The 24,928-nt window shown below is 40.8% G+C and overlaps 1 protein-coding gene and 1 non-coding gene across 2 annotated transcripts; both read left to right on the top strand.

The window, feature by feature from the left end:
• The first annotated feature begins 3,567 nt into the window (after positions 1–3,567).
• On the top strand, positions 3,568–20,362 carry LOC101464667 (G-protein coupled receptor 22). The gene is made up of 2 exons (XM_004544850.4): positions 3,568–3,996; positions 16,950–20,362. Exon 2 carries the CDS (start codon positions 17,058–17,060, stop codon positions 18,744–18,746), a length of 1,689 nt encoding a protein of 562 aa, XP_004544907.1. The 5' UTR covers positions 3,568–3,996; positions 16,950–17,057; the 3' UTR covers positions 18,747–20,362.
• Positions 20,363–23,619: 3,257 nt separating this feature from the next.
• Positions 23,620–23,692, top strand: trnaf-gaa (transfer RNA phenylalanine (anticodon GAA)). The gene has a single exon. It is a non-coding gene; the product is annotated as a tRNA-Phe (tRNA).
• The last annotated feature ends 1,236 nt before the right edge of the window (positions 23,693–24,928 follow it).

Below are 24,928 nucleotides of genomic sequence, written 5' to 3'. Positions count from 1 at the left end.
TGACATTTAAAAATGAATGGAAAGGACTCCTCCATAGAGGAAGGAGATGTGTGCAATTCTCTATAGGCTGGACCAGAGTTCATGTTTTGAGTTTCTCAACTGGAAACAAGGTGATGCTCTGCTTTTGTTTAAGCTTCTTAAGGCTCCGCTATATGCAGCAAGATCATAGCCCTTTCCTCAATGTTCTGAGAAGCTATGGTGGATGTATGGGAAATCATGGGGTACACACTGGATCAAAATAGTAATGACTCTTTAGTTGCCCTGGAAATGACAAGAATATAAGTTGATTGGTGCTTGAATGCAGGCAAATGCAGTTGTGCCATAGTATCATACAGCTGTATAGGCCCAAGTATGTCTGAGCCACACTGCATGTGAGTGTGAGCATGTGCCTGTACCCATCCCAGCTTGGAAACAGAAGCATGCAAATTATGGTTTGGTACTTATGGTTATATTTATTTTGCTTTCTAGAGTTGTGCGTGCATGTTTAGGTGTGGTGTCTGTTTTTCCTTGGCTAAGTGACACAGGCATATGGTATGTGGGTGTTTGGCAGATGCTTGTAATCACTGCCTAGCTTTGCATTCGCATGTGACTGTTTTCACAAGAGATTCAGATTGCTACCGAGGGCAATTTGCTGCTTTTTTGTTTGTTAAAAAAGAAGATGCAGCTGTGAGCTCACAGGGTGCCTTTGGTGTCCTGTAAAATGTTGGGTGCAGCGAAAAGGAAAAGGTGGGCTACTGAAAAAAACGAGGGGACTGAAGTTAAATGTGTTTGGTAGGGTTGGCGTGGTGGGTGGTACCAAATATGCAAATAAATAAATAAATAAAACAAACAAACAAAGACACTGTCCCAACCCTTTTCTTTTGAGACCATGAGGTGTCTTTTGTAAAATCTGGAAATAGCCACACACAGTCAGCTGTCTAAAAGCTCAGTCACACTAGAGTAAAAATAAGACTGCATGCTCACTGCAACTAGAAACAATCTGTACTTGCCTGGTGATTGCACTGATTTTTTTCACACTCAGTGACATATTGCAAGTAGTTGCTGCAACCAAGTGAATACCCAGAGGTTGAGCTTGCAACACAGCAGCCTCTGTCTGAACCATCCCGGTCTGATTTGGACACACTGAAATCCCTCTCAGACAGTTTGCAAATAATTGCCATTTAATTTAAGGATAAATGCAATTTCCAACATGTTTCAATTAAACTAAGTCAGTCTGCACTGACTCTACATGATATCTATTTATCTGATAGACGTCACTTTGCAATAGGTGACTCAACTCAGCTGGTTGCCAGGTATTTGTATTGTGGTTATTGTGTTACCGAGCATTCGTGTCATTTTGCACTTGCTGTCCCGCAGCAACTGTGCCACTATTTGTTGAGGAATTCCTGAAATTCTGTTTCAGATCTACGAGGTTCTGCCTCGATATTGAATGTAAGACGTTTGTTTCTGTGTATGTAAATGACAATCAATTTGCGATTTTTGATGATTTCTAACAGTTACCAGTTGGTCCCAGACCAAAAGGAATGAGATCACTAGGTCATTGCACAAAGCTTCAACCATTTTGGTCAGTCAGGTCAGCCTTTGTCGTGAGCTAAGTGAACTGTTGCGGTTCGCTTGTGGGGTGGTTGTGGCTCAGGAAGTAATTGGAAGGCTGGTGGTTTGATCCCTCTGTGCATGTGCATACCAAATCATGCTTGGGGAATATACTGAACCCCAACCTGCTCCCATAGTGTTCATCAGAGTGTGAATAACATAGACTTTATTTATCGCACACTGGGAAAATTCAGTTGTTACAGAAGCACAATGGTCAGCAAGAAAAAGTGAATTAGGGATATATTAGACACATTAAAAATGTAAATAAATAAGAAAAAGGTATAAATTATCTTTTTAAAAGGCAAAAACTTCAATATGTGTAATGCACATGAAGGAGCTGTGATAGCACTCTGCAGTTTACAGCTGAAGGAGCTGCTCAGGGCCTCTACAGTCGAATGCAGCGGGTGAGAGGTGTTGTTCATAATGGATATGAGATTGGCTAACATCCTCCTCTCACCCACCACCTCTATGTAATCAGGGGAATTGTCCAGGACAGACTGGCCCTCCTTACCAGTCTATTAAGCCATATGTGTGTAATGTGTATGAATGTTAGACAGAAAGCACTTAAGCATAGAGAAAAAAATCTGGTGTGAATGGCGCTTGTAATAAACACTTTGAGTGCTCAAACAGGGCAGAAAAGTATTTTATAAGAACCAGTCCATTTATTTGCTGTATACATCTTGTTATCCACATCTTGTTATTTAAAAAAAAACAACGTTAACTATCTGATACAATTTTGTTAACTTGGAAAACTAAAGTAAATTAATATATTGATGCAATATTCTTATTTTTAGTATTTGATTGTTGAATGAAATGACTAAAACTAATAAAATCAAACTAACCTAAACATTTTCAAACAAGAAAAACTAAACTCTTCTCTAAAGAATATGTTGATCCAACAGATGACTAATTAGTTTTTTTTTTTGAAACATTAAAGGTTTGTCATTCAGAAATGATTCCACCATCTGTTACATCTGTATGCCTCTAGCATACATGAGTCATCGCTGAAATTTCAGACACAGGTGTAAAAGGTTCAAGAAGCATTTAACTATTCAAAGTGTGTTTAGTAATTATTTTTGCTTTCCTAACACATTTGAACATGAGAAAGCGCCTTAATGTTTTTTGTTTGTTTGTTTTTTTCGCCCTGTGGGAGTTTATGAACAAAGAACAGCTGACATCAGCTGCCCCAGCTCCCCTTTAGAGACTGCCAAGTGCACATACCTTTTATCTAAATCCACCTTTGCACATTATGTTACAGATACTTGCATTGTGATTTAAGCCCCTAAAACAAACAGTGCCATGAGAACTGCGCTGTCAAGGGACCTTATATCGACTCTGTGCTCAAGGTCGCACATTTATCAGTGGGTGACCTTGATCCCTGCACAGAGCTAATGGCACACTGTTCACAGTGTAGCAGATAGAAGGATGTGGCTTACAGTGGATGGCAGTCTTGTGTGATTTATGATGTCAAACTTCATGAATCTGTTCTTTAACCAGCTTATCTACCAGCTGCACCAGCAGCACCATGCACATGAAAATTCTGAATCTGATATGAGCTGTGCAGACATTCACTGTACAGCCCCCAGTGCAACCAAGACAGACCCTCAAATAGCCTCCTCACAATGGTGGCGGGGCAAAGTGATATTATCATGTCAAGAATATATCCAGTCATTTTCCTTTGAGGGAGACATGTGAAGTGTGCCTAATGTTTTGCGAGAGGGAGGGTAGGACAATGGGAAATCTCACTGAATTACTACAGAAGAGCGCTCATCCTTGAGGAATTTCAGGTCGTCCTTGTGAAAGGCTACCATCTTACACACACACACACACACACACACACACACACACACACACACACACACACACACACACACACACACACACACACACACACACCGCTCCCCCTGCATCCCTGTCTCCACCCCTTCCAACGAAAACCCCCCTTTCCATCCTCCCTCCACCCTCCGCTTGCAGATCACCGTATTGGTCGCTGGGATGGAGCGGCGACTGCGCTCCAGCGAGCGGTTAGCGCATGATCATGCGTTTGGCCGGTCCTTGCGTGGGATGCTGTACAAGTCCGCGGAATAAAAGTGGACAGGTGTAACGCGCCTTGTTGAATGGGGGAGGCTAAGAAAAACGCCAAGACACACTCTCATCTTACCTTATTCGTGAGCGCACAGCAGCCACTGGCTGCGCCCCGTATCTGCAGCCGTGAAGGGTTTTCCCCCCCCTCCCGTTGTAATATTTATGACAAAACGGAGGCAAATTATTCCGGTCACGTTTTTGGCTGACAGCCGGCTGTCCTGGAGAGCGCTGGAGTGAATCGGGGGTCCAGTGCTCGAGAAAGCGCAGCGCACCGACACCTGCAGTAGGATGTAAAGGGAATTCCCATTAACCAAGCTGGTAAGTTTAACATCTGTCTAAGGCACTTTTTCTCATTAGACTTGCTTTTATTAATTCCTAGTATCTTAGGGATAAGATACTAGTCTCATTTGACTAGAAAGGTTTTTGGCTGTCAAATGGATACTGCAAAATAAAACAAATGCTGGGTCTCTTATGGCGGGATAAGACAGTTTTATTGCATCTTACAGGCAACAATAACAAATCACCCTGGTGTCAGAACAGCACATTAGGGGGATCTTTTTAATCGCTTTTTTTCGCTCTCAAATATAAAGTGATCAGCAGGACAGCAATCATTCAGTTTGTGACGGTGTAGATAGGCTTCATCGTTCTGTTCAGTAACAGCAGACAATAAGTTTCTTGTATTGCAGTGAAAAATATATCTAAATCAAACCTTTTTTTCTTCTTCCTTTTTTTGGGGGGGGGGGTGTCACTGTGCTGTTTTTTGCTCTTTTTCTCTGATTCTTTTTGAATATGATCAGATGATGATTTTCATCCTCCAAGTCCCCCATTTTTCAGAGACCCACAGTGATTGTTATGCTTCAGCCACATGCATGCGCCACGCTTGGTGAAGGTGCACCGTTTGATCGTTTTAAGAGCGAGTACTCGGTGCATAAACTAACGTTTTGACGTTTAATGTTTTAGTCAGATAAAATTATTCCACATTAAACATGCTTTGTTGGTCTCCAACTGTTATAACCCACTGATATCATGATTTCAAAGGATAGTTTATCAAGGCTCTCCTGCATTTATTTACATATCTTACATTTATGCATATATGCTTAATAGCATAATATTTTTGGCCGAGCTGCTGCCCTTCATCAAAGCCTGCGAAAAATATCAATATTAATGACTGGATGGTTTGTGCTGTAGAGTTTTGATTTTATTTAAAAAGAAAAAAAAATGTGATGATGTCTCACTGTTAAGCTCCCTGGTCTTCCTTAAATTTCCTGGAGGAAATAGCAATGTTTTTTTAAAGTCTACATTATTATGTTGATAGTTTCCCGCAGACTGTCTCTTTGAGTGAGGAGCAGGACGGTTTTAAACACTCCTCTCTTCTTCATTAGATATAAAATAGGAGAGCACTGGTACGCTGGTCTTGTGAGATAGGTTTCTGTCTGCCAAACAACTTTGCACCTGCAAAGCAACACATTTTCCAGTAGTTACAGTGGTGCTGCCCGTTTGCAAGAAGTCATCTGCATGATAAAAATGAAGGAAAATATTTTGCTACATAGCATCATATTTGTGCATAGCAGGAAGCTTTTTATTATTGCATTAATTAATTCATTAATATGAATTAAGAATTTTTATGAACTTTTTTGTTCACTCATTTCCCACATTCTCCTGCATTATTGCACTGAATTCCTCTTTCAAACACCCTCTGACATGTCGTAATCACTTGTAACACCTAGCGCTATATATACTGCAATAATGTGTCAGCTAATTACAATTTCTGCTGAGCTCAGCCTAAAATACTGGGGCATTGTTTTTACCTCAGTGAATCTAACTATAAAAAAATACATATAAAAGGGGGGTCACTGTTTATTTTTTTACAAAGATAAACAAAACGCATTCAAAATCCAGCTAAAAAAGGGGCTTGAAGAGTACTCTTCAGGAACACAACCATATCAGTTTTGGTAACTTTTAACCCTTTTTTGGACAAAGATGCATATATAGTAACTTGATTTGGAACATAACAATAAAACCTGTTTTTAAAAAGTCTTGTAATAACAAAAAAGATGAACTCTCTCTGTTGTTAAATTGTATGTTACACAAGACAGATAAATGTATTTCACATGTAGCTTCATGTTGAGTGTCATGTATCAGGAGTACAAGCATGCAAAAAACTACGAGTGAAAACCTTGTTTTTGTACATGTGTGCTCATTTAAGAGCTCTGTTTCTTTTGCATTCCCCGCTGTGAGTCTCAAAAGGGCTAATTGTTTTTCCATTTCCATTCACTCTTATATAGTAGCAGCTTGTATGTTTGCTTTGCATATGGGTCATTATGTGTTTGCGATTATGCGTGTATTTATAGAGGAGCTTTGATGCTGCTGGTGGGGACGCATCACGCATGTCACTCTAGATGTCGCAGCACAGTCAAAAGCAGCAATAATTTGTTTCAGCGCAATAACCAATGGAGTACTTATAATCTGACATGCTGATTTATATATCAACACTGAAGTGGAGATGATTAAAGGGTACTGCAGGACAACATCAGTGTGGGGAAAAGTACACAAGATTTATGGGAGAGCTGTTCCTTTGCTATAGTAAGTTCCCATTTTCTCTGTTGGCAGAATCTTGTTTTAACACAACTGATTGTTTTATTATATCCCTTTACTTTTTTATATGTAAGGAATGTGTCAAATTTGTGTTTAATTGTCAATGAAACTTTCAACGACTTAAGTGTCACGTTCAATTTTTGTTTGCTTGTTTGTCGTGAATACGTTTTGATGGATGTGTGCAAAATCACTTTGCAGTCACTGAAAATCTAATTTACTGCTGTCCAAGCCTCCAGCAAGGTTTAAAAGCAGCTGTAATTAAGGACATCTGTAGTTATATTAATCAAACAGTGTCTATATTTGTATGTTCCTAATTAGAACAATATTTCCACTGCACTGGTCACATCCTTTTTTCGGTTAACCTGAATCATTGATAAAAGCTGTCAGACCTCTGTGCTATTTTTGAACATGAGGTATAAATGCGCCCACATTCGTGCATAAAATTGTCAGAAATTAAAAATATTTTTTAAAGAAAAGCAGCCTTGGGAATAGCACAACAAAGAAAACTCAAGACTTAATAAATGCCATTAACTTCCTTGTCCACAGAGCGATAAATGATGGCTGAGATTGCTCTTCCTTCTTTTCAGTGCACCACCGGTCACTGTGTGAAATTAAAATCCACACTAAACCTAATTTCCAAATAACACTGTTCCTTGATGTGTGCGAGTGCAGAAAAACAGATAGGTGAAGCAGATGAGGGGGATGATAGTAGAAGCACAGCACACGAAGAGCAAATATAGAGTGAGGATGGAACAATACATCATTAGAAAAGCAGAATGTAGTGAGCATGTGTAAATAGACTATCAAGTAAAGAGAGGCAGAGGCAACAAGGAAGAGAACTCCATTATTCCACCCGTCTGTATACTAACACTGCAGGTTTTTGTTTTTGCTTTGCTTACATAACATATTTGCTTATGATGTAATATAATTACATGTACATATACCTCTGCTACATTGGCTGAAGGTGTGTATAGAAGTTATGGTGTTATGTACACCATGTTTGAGCATGTGTTTGTGTTCCCTTTCTCAGATTAAACTTAAGCTCAATCATTTTAACCTGGTGCAGACAACTTCATCATCACTTAGATTTACTCCACTGCACTGAAATGCTTTCAAATCTTTTTTTTTCTTTCATTTTCAGCTTTTGGACCTCTTGAGCTGTTCCCCGGTTCTCCTAAACTCAGGCACTGAGTGGACATTGAGTGTGAATCTGCTTCAAAGAGCAGAGAGAGAGAGAGAGTGCATAGAGAGATTTCGCTCTCTGTATACAGAGAGAGCCACTGATTGAAAGCAAGGCCAGGTTTAGTTTAATCTGACTGGGAGCACTACATTAGTGCAAAATTGTCCCATTAGCTTTGAATGATGAATAAATTTTTTTAAAAAAGCTGCTCTGTTGCTGACACACAGTTTCAGTGGGTCACTTTCTTTTACACCCTTTTTTGAGATTTTGACCACTAGTAGTGCAGTGGAGCAGTGTCGTTATGCTTGAGTTGCTGTTTTTGCTTGTACAAAGCTGCTCATGCACAAATCAGAGAGCGACAATGGTCTCATGCTTTTATACTTTTCCACTGATACAACCTTAATGAGCCAACGATTGCAGGGAAACATGCAAAACATTTCGATAAGCCTAAAAGAATTAATCAAATTCGATGTTATTGTGCAGTAAACTGAGCCTAGCCAGGATTGATAACATGAAAATATGCTTGTTTAGCATACGACTCCACAGAACACAGTGAAAAAGATCTTATCTCTCTCTTTGCAAATGCAAAGAAAATAAAGGAGCCACAATCCAACTTGCTGTTTTGTGTTAACAAACAAAAATACAATCACTGCATCATTGATTCAAATCTTGCACAATTAGCCTTCATGTGTGTGGGGATACTTTTCTTTACATGTACACTATTGTTTATTCTGCTGTGTTAAGCAATCTTTCCAGATGGAGGAAAAACTTAAGTGTGCAAACCCAATTAATGCACTTGTCAAGATTTACTCTGTTGAAACAATGTTGGATGCCTTCCCAGAGAAAAACAGAAATTTCGTACTGAATATCCAAATATTAGGGAACTCCAGATTCCCCCAAGGCAGCTAAACAGCATCTTTAACTGTCCACTATTTATGAACCCCTGATATAAAACTTTGAATGCAAAATTTTTGCTATGTATGCCCGAAGCCCTGTCATCTTTAAGATATAAATGATGATGTTTCTTTCTGAGTTTGCAGACATAATCTAACTGTTTCCCCAGGTTATGTACTAGATAATTTGGTAAGTAAATCTGATACAAGTTTTCAGCAATAAATAAAATAAGAGTCACCCTTTTATTAAAGGATGAAGAAAGACCAATCCCACCATCCTGGGATAAAAGCTCATGCTTGTCTGAGACTTGGAGCATTTATGAATTGATACATTTAGTGTGGCAATGTAGATATGTGTAAAATAACATGGATTCAAGCTACTCTGTGCTAAATAAGTGGCGCTAAGCCTGTTATCACACAGCTGCTGGTTTGGCATTACCAGAGTGTCATTAAAGTGGCTGCAGAGCTCACACTGTGACTTGACTATTTATTCACAACACTCCAGTACAATATAAATCATGAGAGGTGGGCACAGCACTTGAGCGTGATGACTCCATTCAGACTGGCCATTATTCCTGGTGGAAAATGCTGCTGAAATGGAAAAGTGGAGGGACACATTGCTAATCACAATCACTTTAGAGCACATAAGAAATGAAGGGGCATTTATCTATCCTGTTTTGTTGTCTTATATAATTGCTAATCCTTTCCATTCTGTCATTATGTGGCAGTGGACAGCCTCCTCCTCCACCTCATCATCGTCATCATCATCATTATTATTGTTATTGTTATTATTGTGTTTTATTTATGCTTTGACCAGCTCTCACACTTGATTTTAATCGCTGCTTCTTTTAGAAAGCTGTGATTGCACAGCAGCCTTGATTAGTGCTTATTGATGGGTGGTGTGTGCAATAACAAAATTATGGGCTTGACAGTTTAGAGCTGGATAGATGATATAGAGGAGTATCTTTAACAAAAGGGGGAGCCAAATGAAATCCATCGAACGTTCTGTCAGGTGGTAATGATGTCTCACACCCTGTGGACCAGAGCTGTTTAGGGACCAGAGTCTTATTTCTATACAGAGCTGAACTAATAGATTACATACCTGCCTAGCATGGCATCTTTATAGGTAGCACCCTGTCAGAAATAATGTATCATATAGAAGATGTCTGGATATTCTAGTGTTGTGTTATTTTATGCGTCTCTGATGTAATTTGTGTAATCCATGGGAGGCTCCTTGCACAGTTGCATTATAAAGCTAGTTTAATATTAAAAATCACAGTCTGTCCTGAAAGTCTTGGGGGATTACACAAAGATATTGTAGAGTATAAAAGGAAAGAGCCATGTGCTGGTTGTAAGATAGATGGTGTAGGGGGCTGATGGTGTAACTATTCAAAGGAGAAATGGATTGTGGTAGTGAGCGGGGAGCAGACTTTCCCCTCGAGCAAGCACACAACTCAGCATCCATCTGCACACCCCTAAGCCTCCCTCCTATCCATCAGTCCCTCACTGCACCTACCTCCTGCTTTTATCTTACCTCCTGCTACCCCCATACCTTTCTCCTCCACTTGTGTGGCTGGGATTCAGCAGTTTCTTAAGCACACAACATGTCATTCACCTCAGATAGCAATCCATCTTTCACTGTATCTGTGGAGTGCAGACGGGCAGGGAGAGCAAGCAGAGACGTGGGCTGGCAGTGGGTGGCAGTTAGTAATACATTGTGGACTACATTGTGTGCTTGTATGTCTTTGGTAAGCTTGGCAGGATTTATGATAACCCATTTTGAAATTTTTATGGGTTTGTGATTGTTTGGCCTCACTTAAGAGAAGTGTTGTTGAGTTACAGGTGGATATTTCCACCTGTAACAAGCACACAGTAATGATCTTGTTGTGTGCCTTTCTCCCGAAGTTCCGAAAGCTGTCCTGATGAGGAGCACATTAGGTAGGTTGGTGCTCTCACTGAACTGGATCTATTGCTGGCCTGTCCAGGCTGCTTTACTGGGAGCCTGCCAGGGATGCTGCTGCCCAGCTGGTGGCTGCTTGCCCTTAGTGCTGCGAGATGAATTACATGGGAAAGTTAAGCCTTTGATCGATTGTCTTGTTGCGGACATCAGGAATACCTAAGAAAACCATGAGTCAGCGTGCCGCATCCGCCATCATCCTGTTTGCATTCACTTTCCCCCCTCCTTATCTCCTCCCCTGTCCTATCACTCTCCCTACTGATTTACTTTCTTCCCTAAATGTCAACTTTTGGTGATAGTCTTGTCAAATCAAAGAACAAAGCCTTTGTTCACATTTTACCATTTTGTACTGACATTTTACAAGGAAAAATCCATCAGAAAAGGAGATAACAGTTTTTCCATATTGTAGATAGGAATCTAAATAAGCCATAGTACAATGAAGCTTCCATCTTTGTACTCAGAGGCAGTGCTCTCTTGGTACAGGTTAATATTATAACATTTTCCTTCTCTCATCGCTTTTGGTAAGAGCCTCGACATTTACATAAGAACACTGACAATCTGACGATCTCCATCCTTGAGGAGAGAGTCACAGTTAAATATCCATCCATCCATTCTCATCCACTTATTCTTATCAGGGCTGTGGAAGGGCTGGAGTCTATCCTCGCTACCATAAGGCAAGTGGTGGAGTACACCCTGGACAGGTCGCCAATGTGACGCAGCACAGTTAAATAGTTTTAAACAGATTAAAAGAGATATTTAAGTCCATCAGGAGAACTTAAGAACTTCTTGCAGTAAGAGACACCAAGTTGACTAACTTAAATCAATCCACAGTGCCAGTAAAAGTACTGCTTACTGCATGGAAAAAAAGAGCTGTATATCTGTCATCCTGAAGTGCCTCCACTTCATATTCAGCCTTTGACACCTTTGTCTTATTTTTCCAACTTACAGCAACACTCAGATTCATGAATCATCCAAAGACAACAAACTCTCTGCAGAGATTCTGTGGATATTGTCTTCTGTAAAAATTAGTTTCTTCCTCAGATAGATGCAGTTTGAGCACTAAAAGCTTTCTGTTTTTTTTTTTACATAATTGGCCCATCATCCCAAGTCTCATACATACCAACCACTGTCACTTCTATATTGCCTAGGACTGAGGTGAAAATTGGAACATGATCCTAGGCACAGATCAGCACTTTCAGCAGCAGCAGGTACTGCAGATACCCTGCCACGCAGCAGCACGATGGACTGAGGTCACGACACGCAGGACCAGATTCAATAAACTCTTTGTGCTTCACTGCAGACTTGCAAGGAAAATGTGTGTGTGGTTCATGTCCAGGGAGTTCTACTAGTTTTGAAGTGAATGTCAAGTGACTTTACCAATTGAGGTAGCATAATGGAAATGACTTTATAGTGTTTTTACAAAGTTGGGTCTCGAAGCCAAGTTCAATGAAAGGAAAGCAGTAAAAAATATAAAAACAGCGGTTGAGTAAACACAGGTGGCAAAGAGCTGTGCCATTAACTTGGAACCTGAATTTTATCTTGACTTCTACTGAGCTACTGCTTCACTCTGAACTTGTGCAAAGTGGATTTTGTCAGCTCCCTGGTGGCTGCGATTGGAACAATGTATTGTACTCTTGCTATAATTATTTATATACAACCTTTTCTTCATCTATTTTTCTCCTTCTCCTCGCTCTCTCACAGTAAGAAATATGGCAAGAAACACCTCACGCCATGTTGTTTTAGATGATGCCTGGGACGCAAGCATGCCGACTGTTTGTCTTGTGCTGGGAAGAAGTAATTAAGCCTCTGGCAGCAAACTTGTTGTCAGGAGTACAAATTAAATACATGGAGAGCTTGTTTGTACCTGTGTGCAGAGTGAATGCAAGATCACAAAGCAGGAGGAAAGTTCGAAAAGAAAGGAAGAAAGTGAAGTTTTTGGCACTAACTGGATCTGCTTTACTATTCACCCTCTGATAATGTGAGAACAGGCTTGACAGCTTGTCATCTCCTGCCCAACACCTATAACGACCCCGACAGCAGGGCCCAGGAAGCTGTGAAATCTAGGACACAGTTTGTTGTTTTGGAGAGAGTCATACAAGCTACAGTAAATGAGAGACCAGATGTGATGAAAACATCTGTAAAGCCTGAGTAAAATCTCCCGATGACAGCTACTCATTCAGTTCCGCACCGAACCAAGCAGTCATTGTATTTCGCTTTCAGTACATGATTGTAAATTCTGCTGGTGATTGATAAGAGAAGACCCATGGGGCTACCCAAACCAATTTAGCAGAATTGAACAGTGCTGCTACATTAAACTTTAAAATTGCTTCTCAGATTTATTTGCCTGGTTTAGCACTAAAGGCAAAGTCGTTTTGCAATGTAAAATTTTGTACATGCCTTAAAAATGTAATAAGTGGGATACTTTGTTTCAGGGCTGAAGAAATACTTAAAAAAAAGTTTCTTAGCCAAACTTTAATTCTAAGGCATTAATGTAGGGGTAGCTGGTGTTTGTGTTGCCAGACAGTGCTACAGCATGATCTGATGGCTTGACTATGATGGCTGGGAGGAGAGGATGTGGTAAGTGGTGTGCAAGGAGGCATAAGTGCGACGAGAGTTGCGCAGGGAAAAACAGACCAGAGACAGACAGCCCTGTCTCTTTAACCCTGTTCTCAAACATTGTTGTATTTACTGTTTAATTTATCAACTGCCTGCTCTCCACAACGATGGCCCAAAAGGTTGAAATCAGAGACAATGGAAAGAATTTATCTCTAGGCAGAACCGCTTGTCCTCCCTCGATTGTGGGCAGAGTGGACACTTGACTTACTGTCCCATATTTAAGTACAAAGTGGTGTTCTACAAGGGTATGTTCAGGCCATGGACTCTATAAAACATTGACGTAGCTTCTGGAGCACAAACATTAAGCCAGTGCAGAAGTGCATTAACCCTGCATTCGATCTGAAGACCACCAGAAGACGATAGCTGTGGTTTCAGGAAGACTGCTAGCTCTATACAGGGAAATGGCTTTCTGTCTTCCTCTGTAAGCACTGTCCTTCTGAGTCCATGGGCTCGGGCCACGTCGCCTGAGCCCACTTTGTTGTGCTCAGTAGTGGCTTACGTATTTGCTTTGTTAATCAAAATGATGCTGGTTCAAGCCCAGCTGAAAACCAGAAAGGGTATCTGGTATAACTGTCTACCACTTACTTTAAAATCATTAATGACATTAATCTTTGAGACAGAGATTCAACATTAACAGAAATACCTGTACTTTTTGGGATTTAGAGATTGAAACTTCAAAGGATCTGTTTTTTGATTGTAATTACACTCAAACCTTTTGGATAACACTTCAAAATTGGTTTTCTGAAAAATACTATCAAGCACCCATATTAGAATTTAACGATATTAAACTTGGTCTTAAAATGATGGACAGGAAAAGGGAATTACTGTACCACATCTTTGTTATTATGGCCAAACAATTTATCCACAGATGGTGTTTCTTAAATAATGGGCATAATTTTCAGGAATAACATGATTGATTTTTAAGAAGACATGAAACATAAAAAGTAAACAAGCCTTGGACATTGCAAAAAACATTCACCTATTGTTTTGTGATCAGACATCTGTATTTTATTTATCATCTTCTTAATATTTTATGTCATTTTTTTTCTTGTTGTTAACAGTTACGTGTGTGCTCGAGTAATGTCATGCTGGCTATGTTTATGGTTCTGGCACTAGCTGGTTAACTTCAGTGGACATCTATGCAACACAATACACAGACATCCTAGCAGTTAATGTTGGGTTTACAATCAATCCAAAAATCTGTTCCTTTCTTTAACTTTCACCTCTTTTTTCAAACTTTCAAGCAATCGTACAATTTGTACCTCTAAGTTTGTTTTTCCTGTCGTTCCCCCGCCTGTCTAAATTGGCAATCACACTGTTGATGTAATTTCAGCTGGCAAAGTTTCCCCTTGTTTACAGCCATCTTCTGTTGCCACAACTCGCTCAACCCAACAACCCACTTTCTCACAACACCCACACCCTGTGACTGATTGCAAAAAGGATGCCACAATAACACAAAACACTTGTTAGAACTAAAGAAATAAATTGATTGATGATGATGATTCTTGCAACTTTCTTCAGTTACTGTGATAACGACTTGCACGAGCAACCTCAGGTGAACCTTAGTGTTTTAAGTTCTCACTAAAAGAACAGAAACACCTGTGATTTTTATAAAAACTCCCCAAAGTTTACCCGTCTGTCTGCTTTAATTTTATTCTCCCCACGTCCCTGTAAAAACTAGGTTATTGTCAGTTTTGGTGCCCGCAGGTCGAAGTCACAGCTGCTCATATAAAGGCCTTCTGACATTTTGTCTTGCTGGGAGCAAACACATGCTAACTTTGATGTTTTCTACTCTATTGCCTCTGTCCCTTTGTAACTCTTACGGCTTCATCCCAAGTATCCTCTGTCGCAGGAGTCATTAGCCATAGAAAAGGATAAATTGCACTTGTTGAAAGCTATGTCGTCTGCCTTTTTGCCGGGCCGCTACACAGTCATCCTCTTGTAATTATTGGCAGGACAGTTAAGAGTAAAAAATGATGACCTGGTGTTTGCTGAAAGAGATTGACTTGTGGATAATTTTATTCTCTGTTTTGTTGTCGCAATGTCTGTGAAAAATACAGTTTAGGTGACAGGTGACTGTTGTGTTACACCTTTCAGTTTTTGTCAGCCATTTATTGATTTAAAAGTCTTTCCCAACCCTAATTTGCCACAGCGGTTAAACAACACTCACATGTGCTGGAAAGCACAATGCTGACAATGTTGCCACTGTGATTGGTTTAAGCGAGTGTTAGCTCCATGACACTCTGTTGCAGCATGTTGTTCGCCATATTGATCAAAGACAAACATAACCAATATCGCTAACATTAAAAGATCTAAGCCCACTTAGTTTTAAAGTTTCACTCCTGTGATGAGGTCTGTGAATTGATTCAGTTTTTATGATTCTGAAAAAAAAATCATAAAAACTTCAGTAATAAAAGTGGGAAACACCACATTTTACTTTCGGTCCCCTGAGCCATGCGTGATACTTTGCCTTGCAATAATGATAAAGTAAAGAAAACATCTTAAACTGTAGTTAAAACACAGGAATTGAACACAGTCACTCATAACTGTTTTATCCGGCCTCTCAAAATCAAAATGAGACCACAGGTACACTTGGGAGGGTGTGACAGGAAGTGTGTTTATGTGCTCCCTCGCCTCAGGCTTGTTAAATTGGCAGATCGATGATGCTTTAAATCAATGTTCCAGCACCACCGCAAACCCCATGAAACCCATTAGCGAATTAAGATAGACCACTGTTCCGCATTGAGTCCTGCTCTGCCTGCAGGTGCTTTCCACATGACAAATGGGAGGGAAACTGTGAAATAAAACAAAGAGAAAAGGGCAAACGAGAGGGTGAGAACAAAAAGTGTGGCAGAGGAAAGCTTGGGTCAGCGCTGCCGCTGATCTGTAGCTCCTCTTTAGACAGACACTCGAGGGAATACTTTAATTCCTTAAAGCAAATCATGAAGGCATCTTCTCTTGACCTAATCATTTTGTATGATTCCCTCTAATGCAAGAGAGCGTTCAACCAGCCGTGAATAACATGCTGTACATGCAAAGCAGTCAGCCAGCAAACTGAAAGGCAACAGAGTAGAAAGGGATGTGGAGGATGTAGGAAGGAGAAGGAGAAAGAGGGGGTGTGGAGAGAGGATGCCAGGGGAGCTGGTCTTTCTCTGATAGCATTGTTTGTGCGCCACTGTCTGTGGATCATTGATCTATTCGTCTTCGTTACATTTCCCTGTGAGAACTATTAACTGCTGCCACCCTCAGTTGGCTGCCTGCAATGTTGACATGCACTGCAAATGTCCTTGCTACCAATGCTCCTGCCACCTCTGCTCCTGAAAGTAGAAGCTGAAGATTTTATATAGCTGGTGAAAAAAACAAAAAAACAGAAAGATGATTTAACAACAAAGCTTGACACTTATTGGATTTGTACGGGTATGTCGTAAATTCACAAGGTGGGTTGTTAATCACTTAGGAATGGGTACTCGTAGAGGTAGATGTTAGACACAACACGTAGTACGTCACTGACATCTTGACGGTGCAGGTGTGTTGGTTTATTCCTGTTTATCTGTATATGCTTTATCCAGCCAGCTTTCTGACCCACATAATGTATGTTGCATAAGAATGAATCAAACATTCGCCCACTCATGTTTATGAGGGAATCTTTTTTTCTTTTTAATTCTGCATACTATGTGGATTATAGGTATATTCACGTACACCCCGAGACACATCCTGCCCCACATCCTCCCTGAGTTGTTACCACTGTCTGTATGAAGCATGTTGTTGTTTCACTGTTGAGGCCAGCGAGACATCATGGGTCATCAGCAGCAGCTTGAACTGCACCCCACGACTCCGCTCGACTGCCGAGATCACTTTCACCTCCCTCGTAGCTTCAGCTAGTAGCTTCCCCTCGCTTGTGAAATTTGACAAGTTTGACTTGTACTTGTTGTGCAGCGTTATTTTTGAGTAAACTGACTGCCGAACTGCTTGATCACTCTCTGTCTCTCTTTCTTTTCTCCTCCATGTCTGTTCTTTTTATTTTTCTTAGATACAACCACATCTCCTCCATCGCTGTCTCCTTTGAGCCAGAGAAGAAGGGAACATGGTCAGGTACGCCGGCCTCTGTTGCTATGTGTAAAGGACTGCCGCGGCGTCAATGGAGACCGAAGGCTATCGTGACCTCCTGGAGACCAGTGATGGCCAGGGGGTAGGCCTGCTGGATGGAGGGAGTGAGGTGGGCGTGGAGGAGGGCTGGAGCACGCCCTACCCTCTGGGCTTTCAGGTGTCTCTGACCACTGTGCTGATGCTGGAGCTTGTGTTGGGCTTCAGCAGCAACCTGACTGTTCTTGTGCTGTACTGTGCTCAGTCCAACCTGGTGGACTCAGTCAGCAACCTGGTCACAGTCAACCTCCATGTGCTCGACATACTGGTGTGTGTGCTGTGTCTGCCACTCACTGTGGCTGTGATCCTGCTGCCAGCAAATGAAAATGGAGTTAGCAGCCTGGCCACACTTTGCTGCTTCCATGAGGCCTGTGTGACGTTCACTAGCGTGGCTACGGCAGTCAACGTGTTAGTAATCAGCTTGGACCGATATGACATCTCAGTGCGTCCAGCCAGTCGTCTGCTGACCCCCAGACGTGCTGCGCTACTCTTGGCAACTGTGTGGGCCTTGTCTCTGGCCGTTTTCTTCCTGCCCTTCCTTGAGGGGGACTTCTTCTCTTCAAGGGCTGAGGATGGTGAACATGAGGAGCTGGAAAGGAAGAACAATGACTCTCAGCTCATCACTGAACAGACCACCACTTTTTCCTCACTGTTCCCTTCCTTATTACCCACAACTACACCTCCATCCCCTTCACAACACCTGCCTCCAGTATGGCAGAACAGGACATTGCTTTGTGTTGGAGGGCAGGGGTATTACACAGGCTTGGCAATGTATTACCACCTGCTCCTCCAAGTGCCCTGCTTCTTTATCGCTGTGGCAGTTATGTTGTTCACTTACTCCAGGATCCTACAGGCTCTCAACATCCGCATCGGCTCTCACATGATGAGGAGTACCCGTGCAAAGGACTCCACCTGCAGGATACGCTGCAGGAGGCAGAGGAAGAAGAACTTAAGCCTGCCCACAGAGGTAGTGTCCTCCAACCAGAACCAGAACCTCAGTCATCCTTCCCTCATTCCCTCCCCCACGCCTACACCGACATCACCCCCGCCACTCTCCTCCATGCCCCAAGGGATGTCTGACAGTGGAGCAACAGTCACCACTGTCAGCACTGCAGCGACCACCCCCATCGCAACCACACCCGCCACCCCAGTTTCTCCAACCCCACCTTCAGCCTCAGCTCAGACCCACGCCAACACACCACTGCCAGCTTCCTCCATGGGTGTACAGGCCTCAGTTTCTGCCATCATCGCTTTGCGGCGAGCAGTGCGGCGGCACCGGGACCGTCGGGAACGTCAGCGTCGCGTCCTAAAAATGTCCCTAATCATCATATCCACATTCCTCGGCTGCTGGGCTCCTCTGTCTGCAGTCAATGTTTTAATCCTGTGTATGGGTCCGAGCGACAGCCTGGTGCGGCTCCGTCTGTGCTTCCTGGCCATGGCTTATGGAACCACCATCTTTCATCCTTTGCTCTATGCTTTCACCAGGCAGAAACTGCGCCGCGCACTCAAAACACGTGTTAAGAAAAGGGTCGTTTCACTTCTGCAAGTGGACCCAGCTCCTAGTGGAGGGACAGTTATTCATAACTCTTGGGTAGAGGGAGGAGGCAAAAGAAAGAATCGCAAATCGCGGGTGGAGGGCAGTGATGGCACTGATCGGTGCCTCACAGAGGCAGTGAGGGAATGAGGCTGGTCTTTAGAGTGTGGATGTATGAATATGTGTGTGAATTTGAAGAACTATGTGTATCTTACCAAGACAATGGAGATGGATTGTATAGATGAAGTGTAATGATCCATGGGGTGTGAGGAAAACTGACAACCAGCTAGCATATAAAGGTCAGGAGAAAGTCTCTTGGCCTCTTGCTACATACAGATGTGGAGAAACATGAGCTCTATTAGAGTCTGCTCTCCTTACCAAGGCTGTCATTAGTCCACTTTCTGACTGACAAGATGGCCAGTGTGTCTCTGTGGCAATACTAGTCAAAACTTTTTATGACAACATCATAGCCATGACTGCTAATAATACTCACATCCACCCCAAATGTAGGGTAAAGGATAGATAACCGCGAATACATACAGTACAGTGTTGCTCCTGCGTGCACTTTCAACTTGCATGTGCATGTACATATGCACAGGTAGATACACACACACTCATCCAATTATTGCACATTGATCTATATTTAATCATTATCTGTGAAAGCACATCAATATCTACCTGCACAGATATTCTCAGTGACAAAAACGAAATTATTAATGGAAGTCTCTGTTTCCCGTTCTTTGCTTTATTTTTTTCATGCCTTAATTGAGTTATTAGTATTCTTATGGTGCTGATTGTCCTGCTGTATGTTTACAACAATGTATCAACTTCGAGTAAACTTGTTTGCATATAGAGAATCAAAGGCAGATAAATGCAAGCATTGAGATTCAAAGTTTACAGGCTCATACTAAACCAGGAAACTGCAAAAAATGAAGAAGACAAAAAACTGATTTAGACCTGATTTTCAATAAACACCATGTTTTAGAAGAATGTGTGCAAGCAAAAGCTAAAAGGCATGAGTTTTTATTTTTTGTTTGTTTTTAAGGAAAAATGAACTTTAATGACCACGGTTATGGAGAATATTTGTATGATAGCGTTTGTTTGCAAGTGTGCATGTATGCATGTGCGTTTGCAAAAGCTGCGTGGTTGTGTAAATGAAGAAATGTGTGCGTGTGTCACTGATTATGTGCAATAAACGAGCAAAGCAATGACCCATAGGATGTGAACAAAGAGAGTGTGAACAAAGACCTTTTGGCTTTCAACATATGTTTAACAGAAAGGCAAAAGGAAATCTTCTGATTAACGGGGGGGAGCTGAACATAAAAGTGAACGATATAGAGAATATGTAACTATGTATAAATGGCAGGAAACTGCTAAAAATACTGCTGAAAAAGGATCAACTTCACTTTTAAAGTGATAATTAAAGGGCAATATTTTCTGAAAACTTCAATAATAAAAGGCTCTCAAGTCACAGCAGGTTAACAAGCAAGATGAACTTGAGAGATCAGAACGATGGTGAAATCACCGCAGACGTGAGACACCTCTTTGTGTTAGCTGTTTGTTTCTCTGGCTAGCAGAGTTACTGCTTTTGGTTAGGGGTTTGAATGATCACAGAGACAGACCGCCTCTGGACTGAGTCCTGGACATGTTGCACAATATTGGTGTCTCTTTTTCTCCTCAGGGCTTTATGTCAAATTCCCAGACTTGTTGGACAAAAAAAAACCAACCAAAAAAAATAAAAAAATGAAACAAACAAACAAAAAAAACACACCAATAAGCCAGCCCTCAATCAACTGTTGTATTATGGGTGTTGCAGTAAGTAAAGATTTATGTCCACTAAGTAGTTAGTTTAACTTTTAACTTTGTATGGACTCAAGACTTGGAGTGCTCCTTCGGAGGGCTTTGGGCTATCTCCTCTTTCATCCTCACCCCTTTTACACTATTTGTGAGACAGACAGAAGGCAGTAATTATTGTGTATTCATGTACATTTTTTCAGGGATGTAAATAATAAAGAGTCTGAGTTAGGTTTTAGTCCAAATAATAATAATAATGATAAAATCTTTTACTTTGGCCACAATCATCTGCCGGACAGAAAATCAGCCATTGTGATAAACTCTTGGTGAGCTGGAAAGTTACTGTAAAGAGAAGATACATGTAAGTGAATTTGTGTTAATACTGTATGTGTGTACACTGTACTGTACATTTATGACCATGTGTATAGAGAAATATTAGTATTGTATAAGATTTATAATATGTGTCATTGTATAGAGCAGAACAGCATCTGTATTAAAAAGGTGATCAAAGTCCATCTGTGTCACTCAATACTCATATCATGTCCAAGGTGATTGTTTTTGTCAACACTCAAATATTGAACTGCTATTATTAGCCAATTTAGTTACACGGGAGAAGCTGTTTTCCCACATGTCTGCGTCGAGTTATTTTAAAAGTGGTTATGGCTCAGCAGGTAGTGCAGGTCGTCTAGCAGCTGAAAGGTCAGTGCAGTCGGGATGACCCTACTTTATCCATCAACAGGGAGTGTGATAGGTAGAAAGCACTTAAGGGATGTCTGTGTCAATGTGACTTGTAGTCTAAAGCGCTTTGATTGCTCAGAAATGGTAGAAAAGCACCATTCAAGTAGTATCCATCCATGCATCAATTCTCCTTAGCTTATCCTTAACAGAGCTGTAGGGGGGAAAGGAGCCTATCCCAGCTGTCGTAGGTCGAGAGGCGAGGTACACCTCGGACAAACTGCCATTCTGTCGCAAAACTAACCATACAAATAGTAGTCCGTTTCTAATATTTGATATAAGAAAACTTTCTATTGGTTAGAGGTACTTGGCTAGGAGAGGAAAATGTGAACACAAAGCCGAGCAAATCATATAGAAATGATACAGATTTCTAACCGAACAACCAAGAAGACCTTTACTACAGACAGACTCGATCATCATTCAGAATTATTGCGGACAAGTATACTGAAAGGTCAAACAGTCTTCACTTCAAGTGATGTCTCTCAAATCTCAAGACTGTTTAACATTTGACAAGGATGTGATCTGTAAAGAGAAGAATAAAATATGACATTTGCGTCACTTTAATTATGAGCAAAAGCTTTTAAGACAAATGAAAGAAAGACATGAATAATGTGATTGGGCTTTATCATAATTGCACCCAGTTATCTGCAGTTTTAACAGAGAACTGTTTGGATTCATCGGGACAACTTGGGAATTCCTCCATCCCTTTTTCTCTGGACCCCACTACCCAAATCTATCTCTTTTCCCTCAGCTGTTCCTCCCTTTCGACATCTCCTGTTTCCGCTCCCTGTTTCTCTGATTCCTAAATTTAGAAACTCCGTCCCAGATACTTGCAGTATTTAGTGCTGACTGTAGTGAACCCTCACTATGCATCACTCTCATGTGACAACTGTGCTATTATCCAATAATAATGAAGATGAAACCTGTTATTCAGGTAAGCATCTGTCAAGGCGGCTCAATCGCTTGATGTTGACACTTAATTTTTAATTTTACCAGAACAAATTGGTCTGCGCGCGTCACGCATGCACTTGTGTTTGTTGCCTTACTGATTTGAGCAGTGAGTCAAAACTGTACATTCCTCCATCCTGCTTGATAATCTCATCAGTCCCCCTCCTCTTTCGCACTTCCATTTTCTTCTTTGGCTCTCCTTCTCTTTATTCTGCCGGTCTGCATCTCTCTCATCTCTTATCCACACTCAGGCCTTCAAGAACAAAAGCGAGGAACAGCTGCAGTGTCTGTGAAGGAAGGAAAGTCACCTTGAGGGATGACAGAGGGACAAAAATGGGAGAGAGAGATTGAGAGAGAATGAGAGGCAGAATGGAGGGGAGATTAGGGGGAAAACAGAGAGGGGACGGGAGGCAGAGAAACTGGCATTGTGATATTGTATGACTAATAAAGGGACAGCACTGCATCACTGCAGAACCCTGTTGGAAAAAAAGAGAAGTGTAGAACGATAAGATTAGCAGGCTTTATGGTTTTCTACTTTAGGCCAAGAGGAGTCCCACAATACTGCTTCAGACTACAATTTTATGACAAAGTCTCACACAGTTTTTCTAAAGGCCTTCTTTAATGTGTGTAAGAGTAAATGTAATTAATATCTGGTAGGATGTGTATCAGGAGCACTTTAAGAATGAAGAAATGTGGGCTTTAGATGAAAAAAGACAGTGAAGGACAAATTGCAGAAAAATAATCCAGTGCTATGTCAGAGCATTGGAATACAGCATGCTAGTAAACGTAAGATATGCTGCAATTATTTTGTTAAATATATTTATTTTTTCCCTAGTAAATATGTACTATTTTTATTGCCTTCATTTCATATAAATCCCACCCCATCCCAGCTGAGCAGTCTGAGGTAAATAAAAATCTATTTGGCCTGATTGAAGTAGAGTCCCAAATTGATGATGCATCTAGTCTATGGTGATTTGACCAACAAAATGAACAGAATAAGCTCATTACGATGCTGGATATCCGTTTTACTTTGCAGCTATTTTTATCACGAGCCATAGACAGCATAGCAGTAACAGCAACAGCAACAGCAACAGTAATAATAATAATAATAATAATAATAATAATAATAATAATAATAATAATAATGAACGGGAACAGCATGTTATGGTCGCCAATGGCGCCATCTTGTGTCCAAACGTTGGAACAATTGTAACTGATCACAGCTGAAATGCAACATTATCTGAAACTTTTCCGTCGTTTTTCGTTCTTTTCACTGTCTTTGTAATAGCAGTGGCGGTATTATTAAAACCGTTATTTTCGTACTGCTTTATGGCTCCCTGTGGCTCAGGACTATGACGTCTAGCGGCTTGAAGGGAAATTCTACCGTTACCTGAGTCCTCTAGATAGCTTTATGGCTCTATCTACTTACGTCAACTATCAGCTGTTGGGAGAGAATACGAAGTTCACATACAAACATATTTACTTCATACGTGTCACATAGGTAAAAAACCATTTGGTATAGATTTACGACGTTGCAGCACATACCGCCGAAATAGCTCAGTTGGGAGAGCGTTAGACTGAAGATCTAAAGGTCCCTGGTTCGATCCCGGGTTTCGGCAGTAATGGTGTTGACTTTTTACCTCTTTTTGACCATTCAGTGCGTTATTTAGTAGGACTTTAATTTAAATATGAGCATCCACTAAAAGTGGATCATGTAACGTTTTGCCTAACATGACATAGCATATATTTAAGTATTAGCAACAACTTTCATTTCATCGACATAAAAAATACAAAAGAGCCACATGCCATATTCACTCCTACACAGCTTTATAAAAATGTTTAAATTGTTTATTTTAAGCATATTAGGTTTCACAAATATGCATTGTTTTATGGTTTGGATCATTTTTAACTGAATAATATTCAGTAGTTTTGGAGCATTTAATTATACTAACAAGTTATAAATTAACATAAAAGTGTACGATCTTAGTATCTGAACACATTTTTCATGTGCCAGCTGCATGGGTTTGTTCTGTCCTGTGTCGACCGACAAATGAAATCTAATGTTTAGGCATCGACGCAAATCAGCAGCACTGCAATTCGCAGATATTTCCACTAGAGGGCGGTCTTGGTCATCAAATCACTCAACATCATAGTGTTTACTTGCAGAGCTCAAAGCAATTAACAGTTAGTTTAGCAAGTTTCAAACTCATAAAGAGCAGTAAACAAGGGGCGTACAAGCGCTTATCGCCAAAAAAGATAATTTCATTCAAATAACAGACTTGTTTTGATTAACAGTAATTCATTTCCAGCATTCCTGGGAATATTCAGAATCTGGAAAAGCCCGTGTACTTAACTTTAATTAATATTATCCATCCTGTCTACATATAGATAGTTTGTAGAATAATGTGTCTGCTTTAAAGCAACAGTTTAGGCACTAAGTTTACTTAAATTTCTTCAAATTTCTCGTGGTGTGAGCTATAAAGGCCAGCTACAAAGAATATATATTATAGCATCTCTTATTTCTGTCTTACAATTTATTGTTTTCAAGGTAATGTAGAATTTATGTATGCAACCATTCAACGGCAAAGCATGAAGACAGGATAAAGAAAAGACATATTTTTAGAGGTAGGCATAAAACTTGTCATAGTACAGGGTGTTTGAGGATCTATTGGTGGAATGCATTGATGTAATAGTATATTCACATCCCTGCATTACTTATTCAGTGCATGGAGAACAATTCATTTGACGAACAGGAGGTGGGAATCATTTTTGGGTTAAGCTGATCATGAATTTTTCTGCAGTACAATTCAATCTAAATGTAGAAACAACAAAAAAAGCATGGCATGACAGACAGT

The sequence above is a fragment of the Maylandia zebra genome, linkage group LG5, assembly GCF_041146795.1.
Source record: "Maylandia zebra isolate NMK-2024a linkage group LG5, Mzebra_GT3a, whole genome shotgun sequence".
NCBI lineage: Eukaryota > Metazoa > Chordata > Actinopteri > Cichliformes > Cichlidae > Maylandia > Maylandia zebra.
This window is presented reverse-complemented; position numbering and strand designations above follow the sequence as displayed.